Consider the following 19711-nt stretch of genomic DNA (forward strand, 5'->3'; position numbering starts at 1 on the left):
AAAATAAAATAAAATATGCTATATTACAATTCCAATATTATTTATAAACTATATACAACATTATGCATGCAGAGGGAAACAGAGCACAGGATTCGCTCCGTATTGTCCATAGGCGCTGCCAGCGATATAATTAGGGAATTTCTTTTCCAGAGCGTTGAAGAAAGTGGCCCCACTTTTTTCTCGAGACGTTAAGTACTTGTAAGGTTCTCATGTTTGTGTCGAGGCTTGCAACAGTGCGTGGAATGTAAAAGATCGCATGACACACTAGACATGATATTACAGGAACAAGTGCCCACCATCTTCTGAATTTTAATGGCTGAGAATGGCCTTATAAAAATAGATTGTTTCTATAACAAGCTGAAAATTTCCACCGTTGAAAGCAGCAAAAAGGTTACTGTTTAAGGCTCTAGAATGAGTCAAACGCAGAGATCAGTTCTTGCTAGAGATATGGAAGTTTAGACGGTTGACGAAGATAAGATTGATTACTAAGTGCAACAGTAGTTATGGCATTTCTTACAAATGCAACAACGGATAGAAAAATATTGAAAGTTGATATAACTATTAACTCTGTGTGTATACTCTCTGTCCAGCCTTCCACGCAATTGGGTAAATATTTCGTTGCGGTCTCTGACATTTTTAGATATGCCGGTTTACTTGTGCTGCATGGGTGTATATTTTAAAGTACAGGAAAAGCTTGTAAATATTGCCTGGTACTCCACTGGGTTATATTGAAATAAACAAATTTTTTTAATTGATTTGGACCTTGCATCCATAAAATTGCTTTCCAGTAGATTATGCGAAAACACTATGGTCTGCTGATCTAACATCCTGAGTGTCAAAATAGTCTACCTTACGGCATTTTTTAATCAAAATTTTAATCGTTTCTGAAAATCACAAGTGACTACGCATAAAGGTTTGAGGAGACTCGATATTTACCTAATAAACTCCGTCTCGCTGTATTCAAAGCGTTCTTAAAAAGGACACATTTGTTTCTTTGCAGTCGAAGGCTTTTCAAAGGTGTGTTGACTTAAGGGGTTGAAGTTTGACACGGTGAGCGCGGTATTGCAAACGCCTTTGTTTAGTTAATGCTATGGGGAAATCCCTTTACCAACCTTCACGTGCGTTATTCACGTTAAAATAGACGGCATTCTTTGAAAAAAGAAAAGACTCTGGTTGTTAACTTCAAAACCCCTCGTCAAACAAGCAGTTTAAGCAAAGAAAGAGGTAACATTTCACGGTCTCAACCAGACGTTAGCAGTCTCAGAGTCTCTCAATTAATTTTTGCGATTCTTAGAAAAAATCACGCTTCTTAGGTTTGCCTAAGTCATATTTATCACATTAAAGAACAAAATCCTGTAGTTAAGAAAAAAGTATCGAGTATATTTTTAACCAGAAGCCACTATCAGGTGCCATAAATGTATGGGATGTTCGTTTTCATTTAGAAGACATGACAACTAAGAAAGGACCACTGGAAAAATTTAAAGAGTTCGATTCATATTTACCGCAGGCGGAAGGATCTGAAATAATCTAAAATTCTAGGCTTAGTCGACTAATAAGAGACCAACCGTTGTGTTTTAAATTTTTTTCAAGTCAAGTTTCACCCACAGCTTAATTTTGTATAATTAGTAGAAAGCTTTTGTAGCTTGCTCATGGTCTAGCTGTAAACTGACTATATAGCTAATTCCTTGGACAGCAAAGTGTTCCTCTGGTAGTCTCCTTTATTGCTCGTCTCACCTCGTTAATTTTCCAGTAATAAAGGAACGGGTTGAGTGATGAGTTTAAGTAAACTAGGGATATTGCACCTGCCCAGACTGTTAAGCTTAATGAAGTGAGTCCATTATCAGTTAAAACTGCTACTGCAATGCTATAGGGTAGATAGGAAACAACTAATGCCAAGTGTACCCACAGTGCACTGTAGACTGCCTTTCTGTATCGCAACATGTTCAATGGAACTGGTTGGCTCGGCTTTTGTTGAACGTGAGCTTTCATTTGATTCTGTCTATGGCGAAGAGTACGGAATATCTTTGTGTATGAGATCGTCGATGTCGCTAAACATACCGGCAGAAAGATACAATTATACCAGATGCCTATACGGTATGACACTATGTACGATATCCCAGCGGCTATCGACACAACCCAGAAGATGACTATAATAACGTATGTTCGCTTTAAAGTTACAACATGTCTGTATCTGAAACTCAACAACAGGGCGAAAAGTCTGTCCACGCTTATTGCAGTCATTGTCAACAGAGAGACTGAAGACAGAGGAAGGCTTGCGAAATAATGTGCAGCTAACGCGTAACGACAAAGAGTCCAATTCTCATGAATCAGGGAGAGCCAATAAACAACTTGAAAAGGCTCAGCAATAAGGCCAGTGAGGAGATCAGTTGCTGCCAGACAACGATACAAGAGTTTGGAAGGCGAATGTAGGGACGATTCCTTGTGAAGGGCGACAAGGATCAGAGTATTTCCAAGAAACGCAACAACTGAAAAAAAGATATTGAGTACTGAGAAAAATATCAAATGATTATGTGTTTGCTCTTTCCCTAATGCCGCGCAGATCAGGCCTTCATGTGGTGAGGCTTGTTTTCCTGCGATTTTAGATAGGTTTACTTGTTCCATTATTCCTTCCACGTAGTTGTTACTCACTTCAACCAACAGGGAACTCGTTAGGATCCAGCAGGATCGCTTCAGTTTTTTACCATGAATTTAAAAATCAACGTTTCTTTCATCTCTGACAAAAGCTAAACAGCTGCTTATCACATTATAAATATGTCAAAAGTGACTTTAAATTATTTACCAAATTCCTGGAAAATTAAACAAGTAGAGATTTCGTTGAGTTTTAATTTTTAAGAAATTAGCATAAAAAAGAGATGCTGAACTTATAAAACTAACAGCGTAAATTTTTCTCCTAGGATAATATGACTTTAAATGGATCCTATTAGATTTTTGAGCTTTATCGAAAGGTTCCGTATTTTTTGGCATTGCTTTTATTCCTATGAAAACATGAAAAAAGATACTTTTCTTAATTTGAAAAATTATACCTAGAAATTGAATAAGATTCCCTCATTATCATTTGTGCAATCTTCGCACAACTGAGCAATCTGTTCACAGTTTCACGGGTTGCTACTGTTTCCTAGACAACCAGTCTACCAGCTGAATTTACACTATTAGCGACTTTTCCAGTTGATCATTTTTTTTATTAATGCAATTTTTTTCAAACAAATTACACCTGAAAACATCAAAAAATATAATAAGTGGCTCTGCTTAAGGCCATAATCCTATGATTAACCTTCTCGAGTCCAGTTTTTTGTTATCTTTACAAGTTACTGTTTTTCGCCGCAGTTTCAACATTATTACACAAGTTCCAAAGAAACATAAATAGAAACGGTGAATGTTGGCAGGTTGTTGTTTTTTTTATATTTCAGAGCAAACACATTTTTTTTTCATGTTGATTCACGGCGTAATTGCGAAATGAACAGGACAATGAACTGGGGATAGATATAAAGAAACTCGTGATTATGATTAGCGAAGAATACGCCTGCCCGAGGTCATTGCTTTTTTTGCGAAACTCTGTTCGCCCACGAAAGGAGTTTCTGATTAGTGCGGTTAAGCTCCAGTTGTCAATCGCAAGCCAAATGTGTCCTTTGGACAGTTTGCTTTTACGGCAAAATGCAGAAGATGGCAAACTCATTAAAACTAGTTAGTGTCTTTTAGAATTTGATGTGTCTCACGCATTAAAATCGGAACAAAAAGAAGCAATTTCTATACCGGTTTCTGGAAAGGATCTTCTAGCCGTGTTTCCAACTGGTTTTGGAAAAAGCCCGATAGTTCAGGTGTTAATTCGTATGAAAGAAATTATGGCAGGGAAACCTTCGAACGTAGTTGTCGGTCGGAATAAGCATCTTAGATCGGATTAACGGTAGCTACGCTCATGGATTGTCGTTTGGAGGATATATAGTCCGGCAAATAGCAACTCGTATTTACATCAGCGGAGAACGTTTCGGTGAAGCCATTTTTTTCGTTGATGAAGAAAAAGAAAACAACCACACCATTTTTCTCATCTCTAAGTATTTTTCCTAAGTGGTGACAGACTTTTAGGTTTCTAAAAACAGAAGATCCATCCTGATTACAGTATTATCAAAAGTATGATAAGAGATTTAAAATTTGGAATTCAGTTTGGTAAAATTTGGCCACCTTCTTTTGCAAAAAAAAAAAAAATGAACTCATGTCTTCGTATTATGTGAGGAAAAATTTGTTCCAAGGACTACATAGGACAATTTATTTTCAGTTGATGAACTTTACATTGATACTCTGATTAATCGTCATTAGCAACCAATTCTTAACAGTAAGCCCGAAAAAAAGGGAGGATCTGCCGTCATCCATACATGTAAGTATGTTCGAGAGCCTGACCTCCTCTTGGTTTCATAGGTGAAAATCTTATAAAGTACACTTCAATCGATGAATTTTCACGTGATGTAAATCTCAACGAGTCATTCGATCTTACGTATAAAAAAAATAGTGATGATAATTGGGTCTAGTGAAGCGTTTTGGTAAACTAAGGTCAGTGCACATTCATAAACGGTTTGCCTTCACCAAAACGTAGTACCGCTTTCCTGTGCGATAGATAGCAAACGACTAATGCAACCAACAATTTATGTGTACTATACAAAAGAGTATCTAAGGACTTGCTGTCTATGAAGCATGGTTGGAGCTAAACTGAGCTGAGCTTTTTTTTTTTTTTAATGAAAACTTGTAGACTTTATCAGACATCAAACTCCTATGATATTATGATTTGCTAAATCTGTTATGGTTGAAATGTATTAATTTGGATCTTAGAGGTTTGAGTAGAGCCCCTTTGGTTGTTAACCTAAATCTTGAGGATTAACTTACATATTTAAAAGATATGTATTGATACCAATAGTAAGCTCTTAATGCGCTCTTTGCACCGAGACATACTAAATTATATCAAGCAGAAATTGTTGCTGTATTTTTTCATACAGACCAAGATAGTTTAACGACAAAACCATCCACTACAGGGACATATATAGACTGCTTCTTACAGAAGTTATACAAACCCACAACGAGATCAGTGGAAAATACATGAGTCAATGGAGAACAAGAATGGATCAATTATATGAACAGCGCCAGAGTTTTGTTGAGAATTAATAATATCAGTCGTTAGACAACATAACAAGAGGCCTTTCTGAGGCTGCAATATACTCTATCATTCAGCAGTCCACTTATATTCATCACGCACGAGCCACCGCTATTCAATATATATATATATATTCCCTTAGCTCCGGTTGGAGCATAGGCCATTAACCAGTTCCGTCCTCCATCGGGTTCTGTCTATTCAATAACACCGTTAATTTTGTTAAAAAGTTTTCAACTTATTGGTTCAAAAAAGTACATTAGTCTGCCAGAGTTTAATCTGTGCATCACCTGGACTCATCAAGAAAAATATGAAAAATTAGCTCATATTTGCTTTCCTTTTTGACATTCGCGAATGAAGATCCTGAAATATTCGTTTTTCGGACACTTCGTCCTTGATCAGTTTGATTAAAAGTTTGCATTTGTAATAAATATTTGTCATCCAATTTTAATTTGCTCTCTAAGGTTTTTTTTTCAGGCGCAACTAATTAAATCATTTATGGTAGGTATTCGATGAAAGTCTGTCTGGTTATGAAGTTACACATTTATCGAAATAATTACTCAGTGAGATGTTTGAAGAGTGGGTCGGAAAATGAGTGGATAATTTCAATTCAAAACACAATATTGATGGAACAGATGTTAACAATGTTTGACGCGGATCGATGACCTCCCTGTACCATATACTAGTTATTCTCTTTGGTTCATAACAAAATTACCATTATTAGTTTCATGCAAAAGAAAACCTTTTCACATTGCGATGCGAAGAAAAAAGCGGAAGTAACCTTCGTTGGTGTAACTGACAGTTTGGATGCACAGTTTAACGGCAAGAAGAATTAACAGTACAATGAACAAAATTAAATTTTGGCGCAGGAAAACGAAGTTTGTCCCAAAAGGAAAAAAAAAAACATTTTAAACCCAAACATTTTGAACCCTGTGATAAGAGTTGACTTCTATGAATTAATTGACATTCTCCTTACTCAAAGGACAAAATGTTGTGCTTCAATATCGGAACTTTCTAATTTTGCCCTATTGTGATTCCATCGTGCTTCCTAATCCTACTTTAAGGTCGTATTGGTTAAATTGCCTGATTGCTGTTTGTAATTCTATCAAAAACGATAGTTTTAATCAACTTAAGGCCTAATATTTCATAGTTTGGTTTCTCCAGAGGAAAAACCTCCGTTACCTGCCACGAGACTAAACGGAAATGCACCGAAATGTTTGTCTGAGTGTCTCTTTTACTGCTCGCCTCACCTCATTAATCTTCCAACAGTAAAGTAACGGGTTCAGGGACGAATTAAGATAAAACATGCTCTCTGCACACGATAAGAGTATAAAGTCATATGGGGATAGTCTGTCGTAAGGTACAACTACTGCTACTATGCTATATGGCAGAGAGCAGCATACTAATGCTACTTGAACCCAAAGTGCACTGTACACTGCGTTTCTGTAAAGTGCCATGTTCAGTGAAACTGGTTGGCTCGGCTGTTGTGAAATAAGAATTTGTACTTGATTACGGCTGCGATGGAGACGGTGGAATATTTTTGTGTATGAGAAAGTTGCTGTTATTAAACACAGTGGGATAAGAGTATAGCCATAGGAGACGGATATACGGTAATCCACAAAGTAGGCTGCTCCAGCGGCCACAGATAAAATCCAAAAGATGGCTATAACAACATATGTTCGCTTCAAAGTTACAATCTGTCTGTATCTGAGGCCAAGCACCAAGGCGAGGAGTCTGTCCACACTTATTGCGGTCATTGTTAAAATAGACACTGAGCAAATGGTATGGCTTGCTATAAAGTAAGCGCTCAGCCCAAACTTGCAGAGCTTCCAATCTCTGCTAACAAAAGACAGCCAATAAGCAACAGAAGAAGGCTCTGAAATCAAAGCGATACAGAGATCAGTTGTTGCGAGACAACGATACAGGAGTTTGGATGGCGGATGAAGAGAAGATTCCTTCCGCAAGGCGACCAGGATGAGGGTATTTCCAAGAAATGCCATAGAGCAAAGAAAAATATTAATCGTTGCGATCAATATCAACTGCTTGTGTATGTTGTCATTCTTTCCCGCTACGCATCGCAGTTGTGCAAGTGTTTCGGTTTGTTTTCCGGCATCTTTAGATAAACTTTCTTGTGCCATTATTCCCAATCCTAAAGGAGCGTTTACTTCACGGCAGCTTTTAAGTATACTCGATGGTTGTGAAATATATTTGCATTTCAAAGTATTTTCCAATAAAACCGAAACAGCTGGCTATCATAGTATAAAGCATGGGCGCCAATTGAATTATAAACAAAACTGCTCATAAGATTTTGTTTAGATTCCCTGATTATTCCATGGCTGTCATAACGGGAGAGTAATTTGTCATGAAAAGATAACTTTGCAACCAGAAAATATCTATATCTCGGCCTTTTTCTCATGTACCTTATTACAATATACCTTACGTAAATACTAACCGATCCATTAATCAATCAGGCAAGCAATAATTCACTTATTCATTCATTCAATCAACTAGTGTAACGCACCAGTCTCTGTCTCAGAGAAACTCCGCACCACTACGGAAGGACATACATAATACAATCGAAAATTGTCCATCTTATCTTTGTCTTTCGCATTTTTCCTAGCAAAAGATGAAATAGAGGTGCATGTAATTGATATTCTCAGTGAATAAGAGGCCTCAGTGTTCTATTTGGTACTATACATGTATATATTCAACGCACGTAGTCATATGTTCTTAACACCATTGGCAAATTCCTTCTGGAAAAATTTTAAACTAATGTGTTTCAAAGAGTACTTTAGTTTGCCAGAGTTCAAGCCTGTACATCATCTGGGCTCACTGAGGAGAATACGAGCAATAAATTCATACTTGCTTTACTTCTCAACATTTGCGACTAAGGCTCCTCAGAAATTATTTTTTCGGACACTGTCTTTTAATCAGTTTGATTAAAAGTTTGCACTTTTGGGATAAATATTTTCATTCAATTGTAATTTGTTTTCTAAGCTTTGTTTTCACAACTAATGAAAACATCTATGGTAGATCTCGGCTGCAAGTCTATAAGGCTATAAGATTTGACATTGCTCGAACTCAGAACCTCTTGTTCGAAGAGCTGGTCGGACAATTTGATAAGAATTTTACTGAATTTAAAAAAACCCTTTAATATGTTTGATGTTAAGAACCGAATGCCAGTAACTCGGCTTGGTAACCTCTTTATGTAATACACCTGTTTTTGCCCTTTTTGTTTGAAAGAAAAATTACTTTTCGTGTTTTCGTGAGAAGAATGACAAAAATATTTCCCTCCGAACAATTCTGCACCCAAAATGTCTTTTCTTTTAATTTGGTAGTTACAGAAAACGCACTGGTTATTAATTTAAGTGTGGCAGGTACTCAACCTGTAATTTACTCGGTTTCTAGAATACAAACAAAACTAAATTGCACTAAAGCTAACATACGATTATTAGTTTTATGTAAAAGGAAAAAAAAATTACACACTGCGATGCAAAGGAAAAGGGGAAAAGGACCTACAATTATGTACTTTACAGTTTGGATGCGCAGGCGAATGGCGAGCGGAATTAAAAATACAATAACCTTCATTAAAATTTTGGCGCGGAGGAACGAAATTTGGTGCAAATATAAGGGTTGGCTTCCATGATTTAATTAACATCCTCGTTATTTAAAGGACAAAATGTTGTTCTAAGTATATCAAACTCGGTTCTTTCATATAACAGAGAACATAGAACAATCTTCTCTTCCGTTATGGTGATTCCCTGTTCTTTATAATCCTTCCTGGAGGTCATTTGGATTCAATTAGGCTCAGTACTGATCGAAATCGACGACAAATAATATTTTTAACCAGCTAATGGCCTAATATTTCATATTTGGTTTTTACAGAGACAACTTTCGTATCCTGTCTAGAGACTAAACCCAAAGACAGCGAAGTGTTTGTCTGAGTGTCTCCTTTACTGCTTGCCTCACCTCATTAATCTTCCAACAGTAAAGTAACGGGTTAAGGGACGAATTAAGATAAACTAAGCTCTCTGCACATGACAAGAGTATAAAGTCATTCGAAGATAGTCTGTCGTAAGGCACTACTACTGCTACTATGCTATATGGCAGAGAGCAACAGACGAATGAAACCTGAACCCAAAGTGCACTATACACGGCCTTTCTGTAAAGTGCCATGTTCAGTGGAAGTGGTTGGCCTGGCTGTTGTGGAACAAGAATTTGTACTTCATTGCGGCTTCGATGGAGACGGTGAAATATTTTTGTGTATGAGAAAGTTGCTGTTATTAGACACAGTGGTATAAGAGTATAGCCATAGGACACGGATATACGGTAATCCACAAAGTACGCTACTCCAGCGGCCATCGATAATATCCAGAAGATGGCTATAACGCCACAAGTTCGCTTCAAAGTTACAATCTGTTTGTATCTGAGCCCAAGCACCAAGGCGAGGAGTCTGTCCACACTTATTGCGGTCATTGTTAACAGAGAGACTGAGCAAAGGGTATGGCCTGCTATAAAATATGCGCCAAGCCCAAGCTTGCAGAGATTCCAATCTTCACTAACAAAAGACAGCCAATACGCAACAGAAGAAGGCTCCGAAATCAAACCAACACAAAGATCAGTTGTTGCAAGACAACGATACAGCAATTTGGACGGCGGATGAAGGGAAGATTCCTTCCGTAAGGCGACCAGGATGATAGCATTCCCGAGAAATGCCATAGAGCAGAGGAAAATATTAGCCGTTGCGATTGATATCAACTGCTTGTGTATGTCGTCATTTTTCCCTGCTTTGCATCGCACTCGTGCAAGTGTTTCGGTTACATTTTGCTTTTCAGCATATTTAGATAAGCTTTCTTGTGCCATTATTCACACCGCTAAAGGAGCATTTATTTCAGGTGGCTCGTAAATGTATTCGAGGATAGCTTTAAGTTTGTGGAGTAGATTTGCATTTTAAAGTCTTTCCGATAAAGGCTAAACAGCTGCCTATCAATATGAAACATGTCTTCTTATTAAATTGTCTGTAAGACCGCCCATAGGATTTTCTTTTGGTTCACTTACTGCTTTTTGGCTGTCATAACTGGGGTATACTTTGTCACCGAAATATAACTTTTTAATAGGACATTATTCATATCTCGGCCTTTTCTCACTTTCTTTGACACGTTATTGCAATCTTTTGTAAGTAAATATTCATCGATCCACCTATCATTCACACAAGCAATAATCTAATTATTCATCCCTTCACTCAATCGACTTTTTAAATGTGCCAGTCTTTGTTATCCCGAAGAAACTCCTCTTTACTACTCAAGACCACTTAACGATACAATGAGACGTCCATTACCTAAACCTATGGAAAGCTTAGTTTAAAAAGCCGCAGAACCTTAAAGACATTAGTTTTTTGAAATATTTTCTTTGAAAAAGTAATTTTCCGTACCAGTGTTTTTTCGCAAATGGTTTCAAAACAGCTGTATACGCGCGTTGTAACACTTTCTTTATTGACTGAGAAAAAAATCTCTCAATAGTTTATTGTTCTGAGAGAGACTGTGAGCCATTGATAAGATCAAGAAGTACATCTACGTCAAAATTCATCCATCGCGAAAGTGGATCTTTTGACGAAGCTTACCTTGTTTTGTATTTCTGAACGTGTAATAAGGCTTCTGTGATAAACCAATTAAGGGAATTAACATCTCCTGAAATTAATGGTAATTTGAAAGATTACGTTGGTTTCCACTTTTTCTTTTTCCCTCGTCATTTAACAAGAGATCGTAAGTTTGCATATATAAAAAGTTACTGATTAACGCCTCAAATTCCCATGCGCTCAATATACATTTATATTTTTAATTTTTGAGATAGTGCGCACTCTCATCGGTCGATTAGTGTGTTTAGATTAAAATGATATAACCTCGATTGCGATGTCTCGCTCTCTGTGCTTTCTGAGAAATACTTATAAAAGTAAAGATGAATTTTCCCATGCACTCGGAAAGATAAGAAAATTCTCGAAAGTAATGCAAAGGCTCGACAGCTTCTTGGGTTTGCAAAACTTTCTCGAATTATCCCAACTCCCCGTAGATAAAGTCTTCTATTGCTTAAAAGATATTCCGATCCTATCGTGTACACATGTAACTCCGACTTTAACCGCTTGGCCGTGGAAGGTCTGGGTACGAGACTACCAGCCTCCTATAAACGACAATAGCGCTCAAAGTGGCCAGATTCCTTCGTTGAACCCTAAATTTTGTGAACATTTCAAAAAAAAATTGTTAGAATTGTGAATTAATTATTTAGTAAATGTTGAAATTCGAAATTTTAGCACCTGTTTAACATTATTTTCCAAGAACCAGCTTTGAGGGAGGTGGGGGAGAGGGGTGGGCGAAGGATCTTGTCACGATAAAATTTACCTGATCCCCTTATTGGCAGTAAATTGGCAGGGAATTTTCTTAAGTCCTTCCTTTATACTCTGTCGGCGACGGCTGATCACTCCCAAAGTCCCCTGCCCCCCCCCCCCCCTCCCCCACTATAACTCACGAAACCAAAAAAAATCTTGATGCGTCTGTTGGATAAAGAACAGATCAGAACGATATCAATTGCACTCTCAAGGGTTTCTCATCCGAGATTTGCGCCATCTGAAAATTCTGCAAATGCTGATCTAGTGAATTCATTGTTTGGAGTTTTTCTGGTCTTTTCAATCATCATCACGCTTTTAAGAAAATAACTGTTACCAACTGTCACCTGTGTTATTATTTCCATTGCAAAAAGCGTATTTATTTTAATCTGCAGAGAAGCTGGTTTCTTCAAAGATCGCCTCAGATTATTTTTAAGTAATTTACATATGAACCATTCCAATGATAATATCTTAACAGGTTGTCCTGATAATGAGATATCTACTAAACTAACAAAGCAAACACTTGCTTATTAACGTAGCAGTGTGTTGTTTTCAAAGACTATAAAATACACCACGTGAATTTTTTTCAAATTATCATTACATAGATAAAATTACTTATATAGAGTGGAGGGTTTCGGTTTGCTAGAAATACTTTGGGCTGGAAAACGACGCATATTTTAGTACGACTATTTTAGTCTGACCCTGTGACAGAAATTAAAGTTATTGATGAAACAGAGCTGTTTCGGTTTTGTTGAGTCATGCCAAAGAAAAATAAAATACGAATATTTTAGTCTAAATGAAGGTAGTGATTCAACAAAACTGAAATATTTAAAACAAAATTAAGTGATACAAGTAACCTATTCTATAGTTTGATTCACCAGAACACGTTTTTCAGGTCGTGTTTATTCCATAGGAGAGTTTTAAATGATGCGGATTATAAAATAGGCAACTCCACACCGACCAAATTATCTTAGTAGCATGGTTGTAAATTGAGCAGAATTAATGACATGACAAATAGGTTAAAAGTTTGGCTTACTTAAATACGGTCTCTTTTAGAAAAGAGGCATTACCTGCCAGACTAATCAATTGACTAATGAACGTTACATCTTCCTGTGTATTAAAAAGCTCTACATTTGCGCTGAAGAATTTGCTTATTATATTATTTTGGACCGGAACACGAGCATAAATAACAGATTAATGAAAACATTTAAAAATTAAATCATAAGGATTTCCAAAATTCAATAGATATTTTTCGTCTTCGAACTTCGTAATGGGCCTTGCTCACCATAGAGTCTCCGTGGCTAAGTGTTAAAATCCGATGAGTAACTTTGTATAGACCTAGCTCACCGTAGTGTCTCTGTGGCTTAGTGATAGAGCATCGGAGCGCGGAATCCGAAGGTCTGAGGTTCGATTCCTCATGGGACCTCAGAATTTTTTCTTTGTCCCACGCTGGTGACAAGACGAAAAATATCTTTCTCTATTTCTTTACCGAGCTCAAAACTTACCATCTTTCTTTTTCTATTTACTAACTAAGAGTTTGTCCTCTTTAAAGCTTGCCTTTTTAACGGCACCAGTTTCAGGACTTGTTCAAAGACAACATTCAATTCCATGGACAGCAAAGTGCTTGTCTGATTGTCTCCTTTACTGCTTTTCTCACTTTAGCAATCCTCCAACAATAAAGAAACGGGTTCAACGAGGAGTTTAAGAAAACTAAGGTCTCAACACATTGAAAGACAACAAATGTAGAGTTAGATAGAGGCCTTCCTCTATCCACAGCTGCTATGACTATGATGTATGGTAAATAACAAACGACCAATGCCAACTGCACCCAAAGTGCATTGTACACTGCCTTTCTGTATCGAGTCAGCTTCAGAGGAGCTGGTTGCCTTGGCTGTTGGATACCTTGTTGTGATAGAGTACACTTTGGGATGTTGTGGAGACGGTGGAAAATCTTTGTGTACGAGAACGTTGCTGTTACCAGACAAAGTGGAATACAGATGTAGCTACACAAGACAGCTATGTGGGGATTTATAAAGTGCGATGTGCTAACAAGGATCGAAACAATCCAAAATACGATAAGAAGCAAATATATTCGCTTGAAAGTCACAAATTGTCTGTATCTCAGCCCCAACAGCAGGGCGAGAAGTCTGTCCACACTTATTGTGGTAATTGTGAAGAGAGAGACTGATGACAAGGAATAAGCCGTTATAAAATAAGTAGTCACCGCATACAAACAAAGATTCCAATCTTTGTGAACCAAGGACAACCAATAAATAACGGCGGCAGGTTCTAAGATCAAACCAACACAGAGATCAGTTGTTGCCAGACAACGATACATAAGTATGGATGGCGGATGAAGGGAAGAGTCCTTATGAAGGGCAACTAGGATCAGGGTGTTGCCAAGAAATGCAGTAATGGACAGAAAAATGTTGATCGATGAGATTATTATTATTTGAGTGTGTATCTCATCTATTCTTCCTTCCACGCATCGCAATTGTGCATACGTTTCTGTTTGTTTTCCAGCATCATAAGATAGGTTTGCTTGCGCCATTATTCCCACTGCAACGCCCTTGTTTAATTTAACCTTGTAGGAAAGCTTGCATCTCCAAGGATTGCCTCAGGTTTATAGTATGAATATAAATATCACGGCCTCTCCTTCTATCAGCTTACTAGCCGTTCACGATCTCACCAACTAGGTCTAACTTGACAGTGAATTGTCTGCCAGTCTGTATATATATATACATATAAAGAAAACCGCGGTTACGTATTAGTGTATTGGTCAATGCCAAAGGTAAAGGAAAATACGAATTTTTTAGTGTAAATTTGGCGCCGCGACAGAAACTGAAGGAATTGATTCAACAAAACTGAAATATTCTAAATATTCTAAAACGCTGAAACCATCAGATGAAAGCTGAATTTGCAGACAGCAAACGGAATGGGCTGGACATCCGCAAGTGGTTTTTGTTCTCATGCAGAAAAAATTTTAATGAATTTCTGAGTGAAAAGCGAAAAACATGAAAAGTTTTCTATCCCTTTTCAGCGAGCAGTGTGGGCAAATCTAGTCGGGAATTTCTGAATTTTTTTCAATCTTACCGCTCAGAGAAACATAAAGCTTGAAATGGCAAATTTGAGGAATGTTAGGAAAAAAAAATTCTTGTTGTTTTCGGCGTTCAAAGCGTCCTTTCGTTACCTCCAATCAAAGACCTTCAATAAATTAATTCGTCCCGTGTGGCGCCACTTCTCAAGGCAGGAAAATATTTAAGTTTTCTACGGGTTTACCGGGATAATAGTCGATATGTTTTTTGACCAATTAAAGCGTAATTTGTGACTAGATTATGGTATAAATTCAGATATAATTCATTTTCATGCAATTTTTCGCATTTCGTGCATGACGCACGTTGCCGGTAGAAAATACATCTTCATTAATATTCTAGTCTAGTGGTTAAAATAAGTCACCTGAACACTCGGTTAAGTCGTTTTCATTCCATAAGGAGTTTTGAACGATGCGTATCGTCAAGTTCTCAGGACACCTCACACCAACTAAACTATTTTTGTAGCGATCTCACCAACTCGCTACGCTTCACGAGCTCCATAAATATAAGAAATAGTAGTAACCCACTACGCCGAAAAAAATTGGAATTACGCCCAAAAGACCAACTGTACAATGAGCTACTTTTAACATGCGCAGCAACTGCATTGCGGTCACTATTTTAGCCATTACGGAATTCGAAGAGTGAGGGAGGAGGTAATGCGCAGGCGCAATTGCGTACGGAACTTGGATACCCCATTTGTGTGCGCCAAGAAACATCGGCAGTATTTTGAGGATATTATTGCGATTCAAGTTTGTGGAGAAAGGGTTTTAAGTGAAAATAGGCTGGAAAGAAGGAGACAGAACGACCAAAGAGGGCAAGAAGTAGAAAGGGTAGAGCGTGTAAAAACAAAACGTGAAAGAGAGTTAGAAAGCATAGTGAAATAGGTAGAACACGGCGAGAGGAACACCTAAGAGAACAAAGAAAGGCAACCTTGAATATTTTCTTTTGAATTCATTGAATCACGACCTTGAAATTTTATAAGTAATGAAGAACGTTAATTCCGTTTATCACATAAAATGTGGTGTTATACAAGGATTTTTGGCCCTGAGAAAAGCCGTAACAACACACGTGAAAAAAATATCGTATTTTTTCCGGTGTGTTGATATAGCCAATCAGCTGCTTACACGTCACTTGCCTTTGGCGCCATTCGGTCAGGTTTATGAATGAACGGCAAACCCTTCACTATTCTCAATACAAGTTGTTGTAGGAGCTTTCTCGAATTATGGCGGCTAAAACACTAAAAAATCCGTATCGCTGACAGACAATCAGGTTCAAACTTTCCCAGAAGGAAAAGAAAAACCAATATACGAAAAGAAAAACCGAAAGTTGCGTATTCGGTGCCTTTGGTGTTAGTATTTCTCTCGGCTTGGAATGAAAATCGACAACTGGATGATTTGCCACTGGCCGATTTTGGCCGTTTACCTGAAAGACTTCTTCTGTCGGTAAGGACAAAGTCAATAAATGAGAATTTTGTAAATTGAAAATTACGACCATTGTTGCTTTTGTAATCATGATTCAACGCATTTTTCCATCTTAAGAGTCAGCGCCAACGCTGACTCTTCGATGCGCTCACTTGTGAGCTTTGAGTTCAACATTCAAAGAGAAATTCCATATCTACGCGCGCCCATGTATTATTCTCTATTTATTCACTGCAAATAAAGCACTTTTTAAACTTTCCATACGATTCAACCATGTCTCATTAAATGTTGACTCGATAATTTGGCATAATCAGTTGATTATTTGCTGCTCAAAAGCCACTTATTACTTGAGGTACTGAACTTGACATATTTGATACGCAAGGCACCCTTCAAGGGGGAAGACGAGAATAGAATTGCTTTTATGACCGCATGTTATAATTAAGTAATTCCTATTATAGCTGAATTCAGAAGCATTAACATATTGGTTATATAATTTTGCTTCATTTAATTGTAATGTGTTTCTTTAAATATGACGTATATCCATTCCTTTGATTTCCTCCCTAACCTGCCTGCAAATAATTCAAATGACAGAAATCGCATATCATGCATATCGCACATTTACATAGAAATGAGGCTTTCAGCAATATTCTAGCTTCGTTATGAAAATATGTCACCTGAACACGTTTTCGAGTCATATTTATTTCATAGGGGTGTTTTGAACCATGCTTACTGTCAAGTTGTCAAACACCTCTATACCGACCAAATTATATTTTTGGTTACAGACACTTTTTCGAAGTGGCAATATAGGTTAGGCGAAAATTTATAACTTTACTACTTAAATTGAGGAAAACTGTTGACAAGAAAAATATCTAGAAAGTTGTAAATTTAAATGGCTCTGTTTCATAGCGCCTTCGGCCCAGATACTGATATTGATCCGTTTTTCTTACCTAACTACGATCTCTTTTAGACATAGCAGCATTTTATGAGGCAACTGCCAGACTAATTAATAATCAACCTTACATCTTCCTGTGTATTAAAAGGTCCTGCGAGGTAAACATTTGGACGGAATAGTATAGCGAGACAAATGTCAGTTGTAGAATTTTAACGGGTGAAATTTATTTTCAATGTGAGAGCTTAACTTTACATTCTTTCTTAACATTATTAGACCGCACCACGAAAAAAGCGGCAACATCAGAAGACAACAACATCGAGCCCTGTGCTCTAATTCAAACGCCATCCAGCTATTTTGTTTACTTGCGGTTTATTGTTTTCCTTTAACCAAATTTGTCTCTATTGTTTCAACTTTAATTAGAGCTTGAAACGCTCAAATTTGGCAAAAACTATCGACTGAAGAAGAAAGAAAGAAAGTTTACTTCTAGGTCGAACTGTTACCGTCATGCCGTACGGTAGATAGCAAACGACCAATGTCAACTGCAGCCACAGTGCACTGTTCACCGCCTTTCTGTATCGAGCCATGTTGAATGAAACTGGTTCACTTCGAGAACGTTCCTGTTACCAGACAGAGTAGAATAGCGATATAACTATACCATATGGCTATGCGGTAATTTACAAAGTACGATATACCAGCGAGGATCGAAACAATCCAAAATGTGCTAAGCAGTAAATATGTTCGTTTCAAACTCACAACTTGTCTGTCTCTCAAACCTAACAACAGGGCGAGAAGTCTGTCCACACTTATTGCAGTCATTGTTAAGAGGCTGATGAAAGAATATAACCTGCCACAAAAGAAGTAATAAACCCAGCTTGACAAAGATTCCAATCTTCTAGAAGCAAGGACAGCCAATACATAACGCCGGAAGGCTCTGAAGCTAGATCAACACAGAGATCAGTTGTTGCCAGACAACGATACAGAAATTTGGATGGTGGATGAAGGGAAGAGTCCTTATGAAGAACAACCAGGATAAGGATGTTACCAAGAAAAGCAGCAATGGACAGGAAAGTGTTGATTGCAAAAAAAAATTAATGGCCCGTGTATTTCATCTGCCTATCCTGCCACGCATTGCAGTTGTTTCCAAGTTTCCATTCGTTTTCGAGCATCATCAGAAAGATTTACTGCCGCCACTATGCCTTATATTTTCAACATGTTGGGTAGTGTTTCTCTCCGAGGATCACTTCAGGCTTTTGGTATAAATTTACATATTAACAGTTCTTCTGGCATCAGTTTAAGAAAGGTGATCAAAGTTTTGGAAGGCTTTGGGTATATATCATTCATTAAGACATTATGTGAGAAATATCGCCGCTTGAAATCTGAAATTTGACAAAGGGAAAGTATGGTGATTAAGGATTTATATTAACGACTAATATTGGCGCCTTTATCTGTTTCCATGGCAACACGGATGACTGAAAAGAACTCTAAAATTCCACTTTTAAGAGGCTTACGGAAAATCCGGTCATTAGATTTTCCTATGAGGTTGCACGAAGCTTTCATTAAAATAACTACTATTGTTTTGCTTCAACTTGACCAGATTTTAACAAACATTTTTCTTGGAAAAAATAAGAATAAAGCTGCCCTATGAATACTTACTGTTTCTCAGATTTCCTTTGTGAGATTTTCGTTTTAGAGTTTCCGTTATTTGAAGTGCGTTTAAAATAGGAATTCTTGCAAATTTTATCAAATTCTAAAGCGCAGTTTTGAAAAATTCTTGTTTGAGTACACCGTCTTGGAAGGTCAAAAAATGGTGCAGTCTCACGTGCTTTCATTACTACGCATGTGCAGCTCAAGGTATTTTATTGCGAACAATTCGACTCGTACTTTTCGCGTTCATCGCCAAACGGAACTTTTTGTTGAGATAAGACTCGCTCCCCAAGTGTAAAAAAAATCCATAAAGTAAACGAATTTAACACGAAATTCCTTTGAAATGACTTAAAACCAAAGTGTAAAGTCAAAGGGTTTTTCCACGCTACAGATGGGTTGAACATCTGTAGGATTCGCGTCCATGTGAGTGCGTGATGTGTTTTTCTTTGGGGAAAAACTTAATTTGACTTTAAAGTGAAAATTGTCTTTTATAGGATCCCATACAACGCCAAGAACCTTTTCTGTAGCAGTAGATGGTTCCATTGGTATCTTTGGTTCATGTATGCTCGATCGATCTTCTGAGTAGGTCCACTCCTTTAATTTGAATCCTCCTTTGTCCAATAACTTCTCTATATCATCTGTAATTTGCTTTGCCTTTTTTTGATTGTTGACGCTTGCAATTATATCATCCATATATGTATTATTGAGTATCACTTGAGAAGCTTCCGAAAATTGATCTTTTCCCATTCCTGCGGTCTTTCGTAATGCGACAGTTTCTATCGCGCCTGATTGTTTGTCGCCGAACGAAACTCTCTGTATTATGTAGATATCTGGTTCTCGTGTAGTTTCCATGTCGCGCCACAGGAAACGATGCGTGTGCTGATCTAACACGTTGGTTGCAATTGTGAGTTACATCTTTTTAATATCTACGATAAATGCAACTTCGTACAAGTCTCTAAATATTGAGAGGACTGCTAATATGTTGTTGAATAGGTCTGGTCTTTTCGCCCAATACTCATTCAGTACATGACCCATATATTTTGCACTGCTGTTGAACACAATCCTGACAGGGGTGGACTTCGAATCTGGCTTTAGTACTTCGTGATGTTAAATATAGTGTATTGGACCTTTGTA

The 19711-nt window shown here is 37.5% G+C and overlaps 4 protein-coding genes across 4 annotated transcripts; all 4 read right to left on the reverse strand.

The window, feature by feature from the left end:
• Nucleotides 1-730: 730 nt before the first annotated feature.
• LOC113682462 (melanocortin receptor 5-like) lies at nucleotides 731-6140 on the reverse strand. Its single transcript, XM_089211972.1, has one exon. It carries the CDS (start codon nucleotides 2620-2622, stop codon nucleotides 1678-1680), a length of 945 nt encoding a protein of 314 aa, XP_089068098.1. The 5' UTR covers nucleotides 2623-6140; the 3' UTR covers nucleotides 731-1677.
• A 121-nt stretch (nucleotides 6141-6261) lies between these two features.
• LOC113682441 (melanocortin receptor 4-like) lies at nucleotides 6262-7293 on the reverse strand. The gene has a single exon (XM_027199613.2). The coding sequence runs from the start codon at nucleotides 7291-7293 to the stop codon at nucleotides 6349-6351; it is 945 nt and encodes a 314-aa protein (XP_027055414.2). The 3' UTR covers nucleotides 6262-6348.
• A 1495-nt stretch (nucleotides 7294-8788) lies between these two features.
• On the reverse strand, nucleotides 8789-11054 carry LOC113682461 (melanocyte-stimulating hormone receptor-like). Its single transcript, XM_027199632.2, has one exon. It carries the CDS (start codon nucleotides 10016-10018, stop codon nucleotides 9068-9070), a length of 951 nt encoding a protein of 316 aa, XP_027055433.2. The 5' UTR covers nucleotides 10019-11054; the 3' UTR covers nucleotides 8789-9067.
• An 835-nt stretch (nucleotides 11055-11889) lies between these two features.
• Nucleotides 11890-14358, reverse strand: LOC113682471 (melanocyte-stimulating hormone receptor-like). Its single transcript, XM_027199639.2, has one exon. It carries the CDS (start codon nucleotides 14080-14082, stop codon nucleotides 13132-13134), a length of 951 nt encoding a protein of 316 aa, XP_027055440.2. The 5' UTR covers nucleotides 14083-14358; the 3' UTR covers nucleotides 11890-13131.
• Between the last annotated feature and the right edge of the window lie 5353 nt (nucleotides 14359-19711).

The sequence above is a fragment of the Pocillopora damicornis genome, chromosome 7, assembly GCF_964200805.1.
Source record: "Pocillopora damicornis chromosome 7, jaPocDami1.2, whole genome shotgun sequence".
Taxonomy (NCBI): Eukaryota; Metazoa; Cnidaria; class Anthozoa; order Scleractinia; family Pocilloporidae; genus Pocillopora; species Pocillopora damicornis.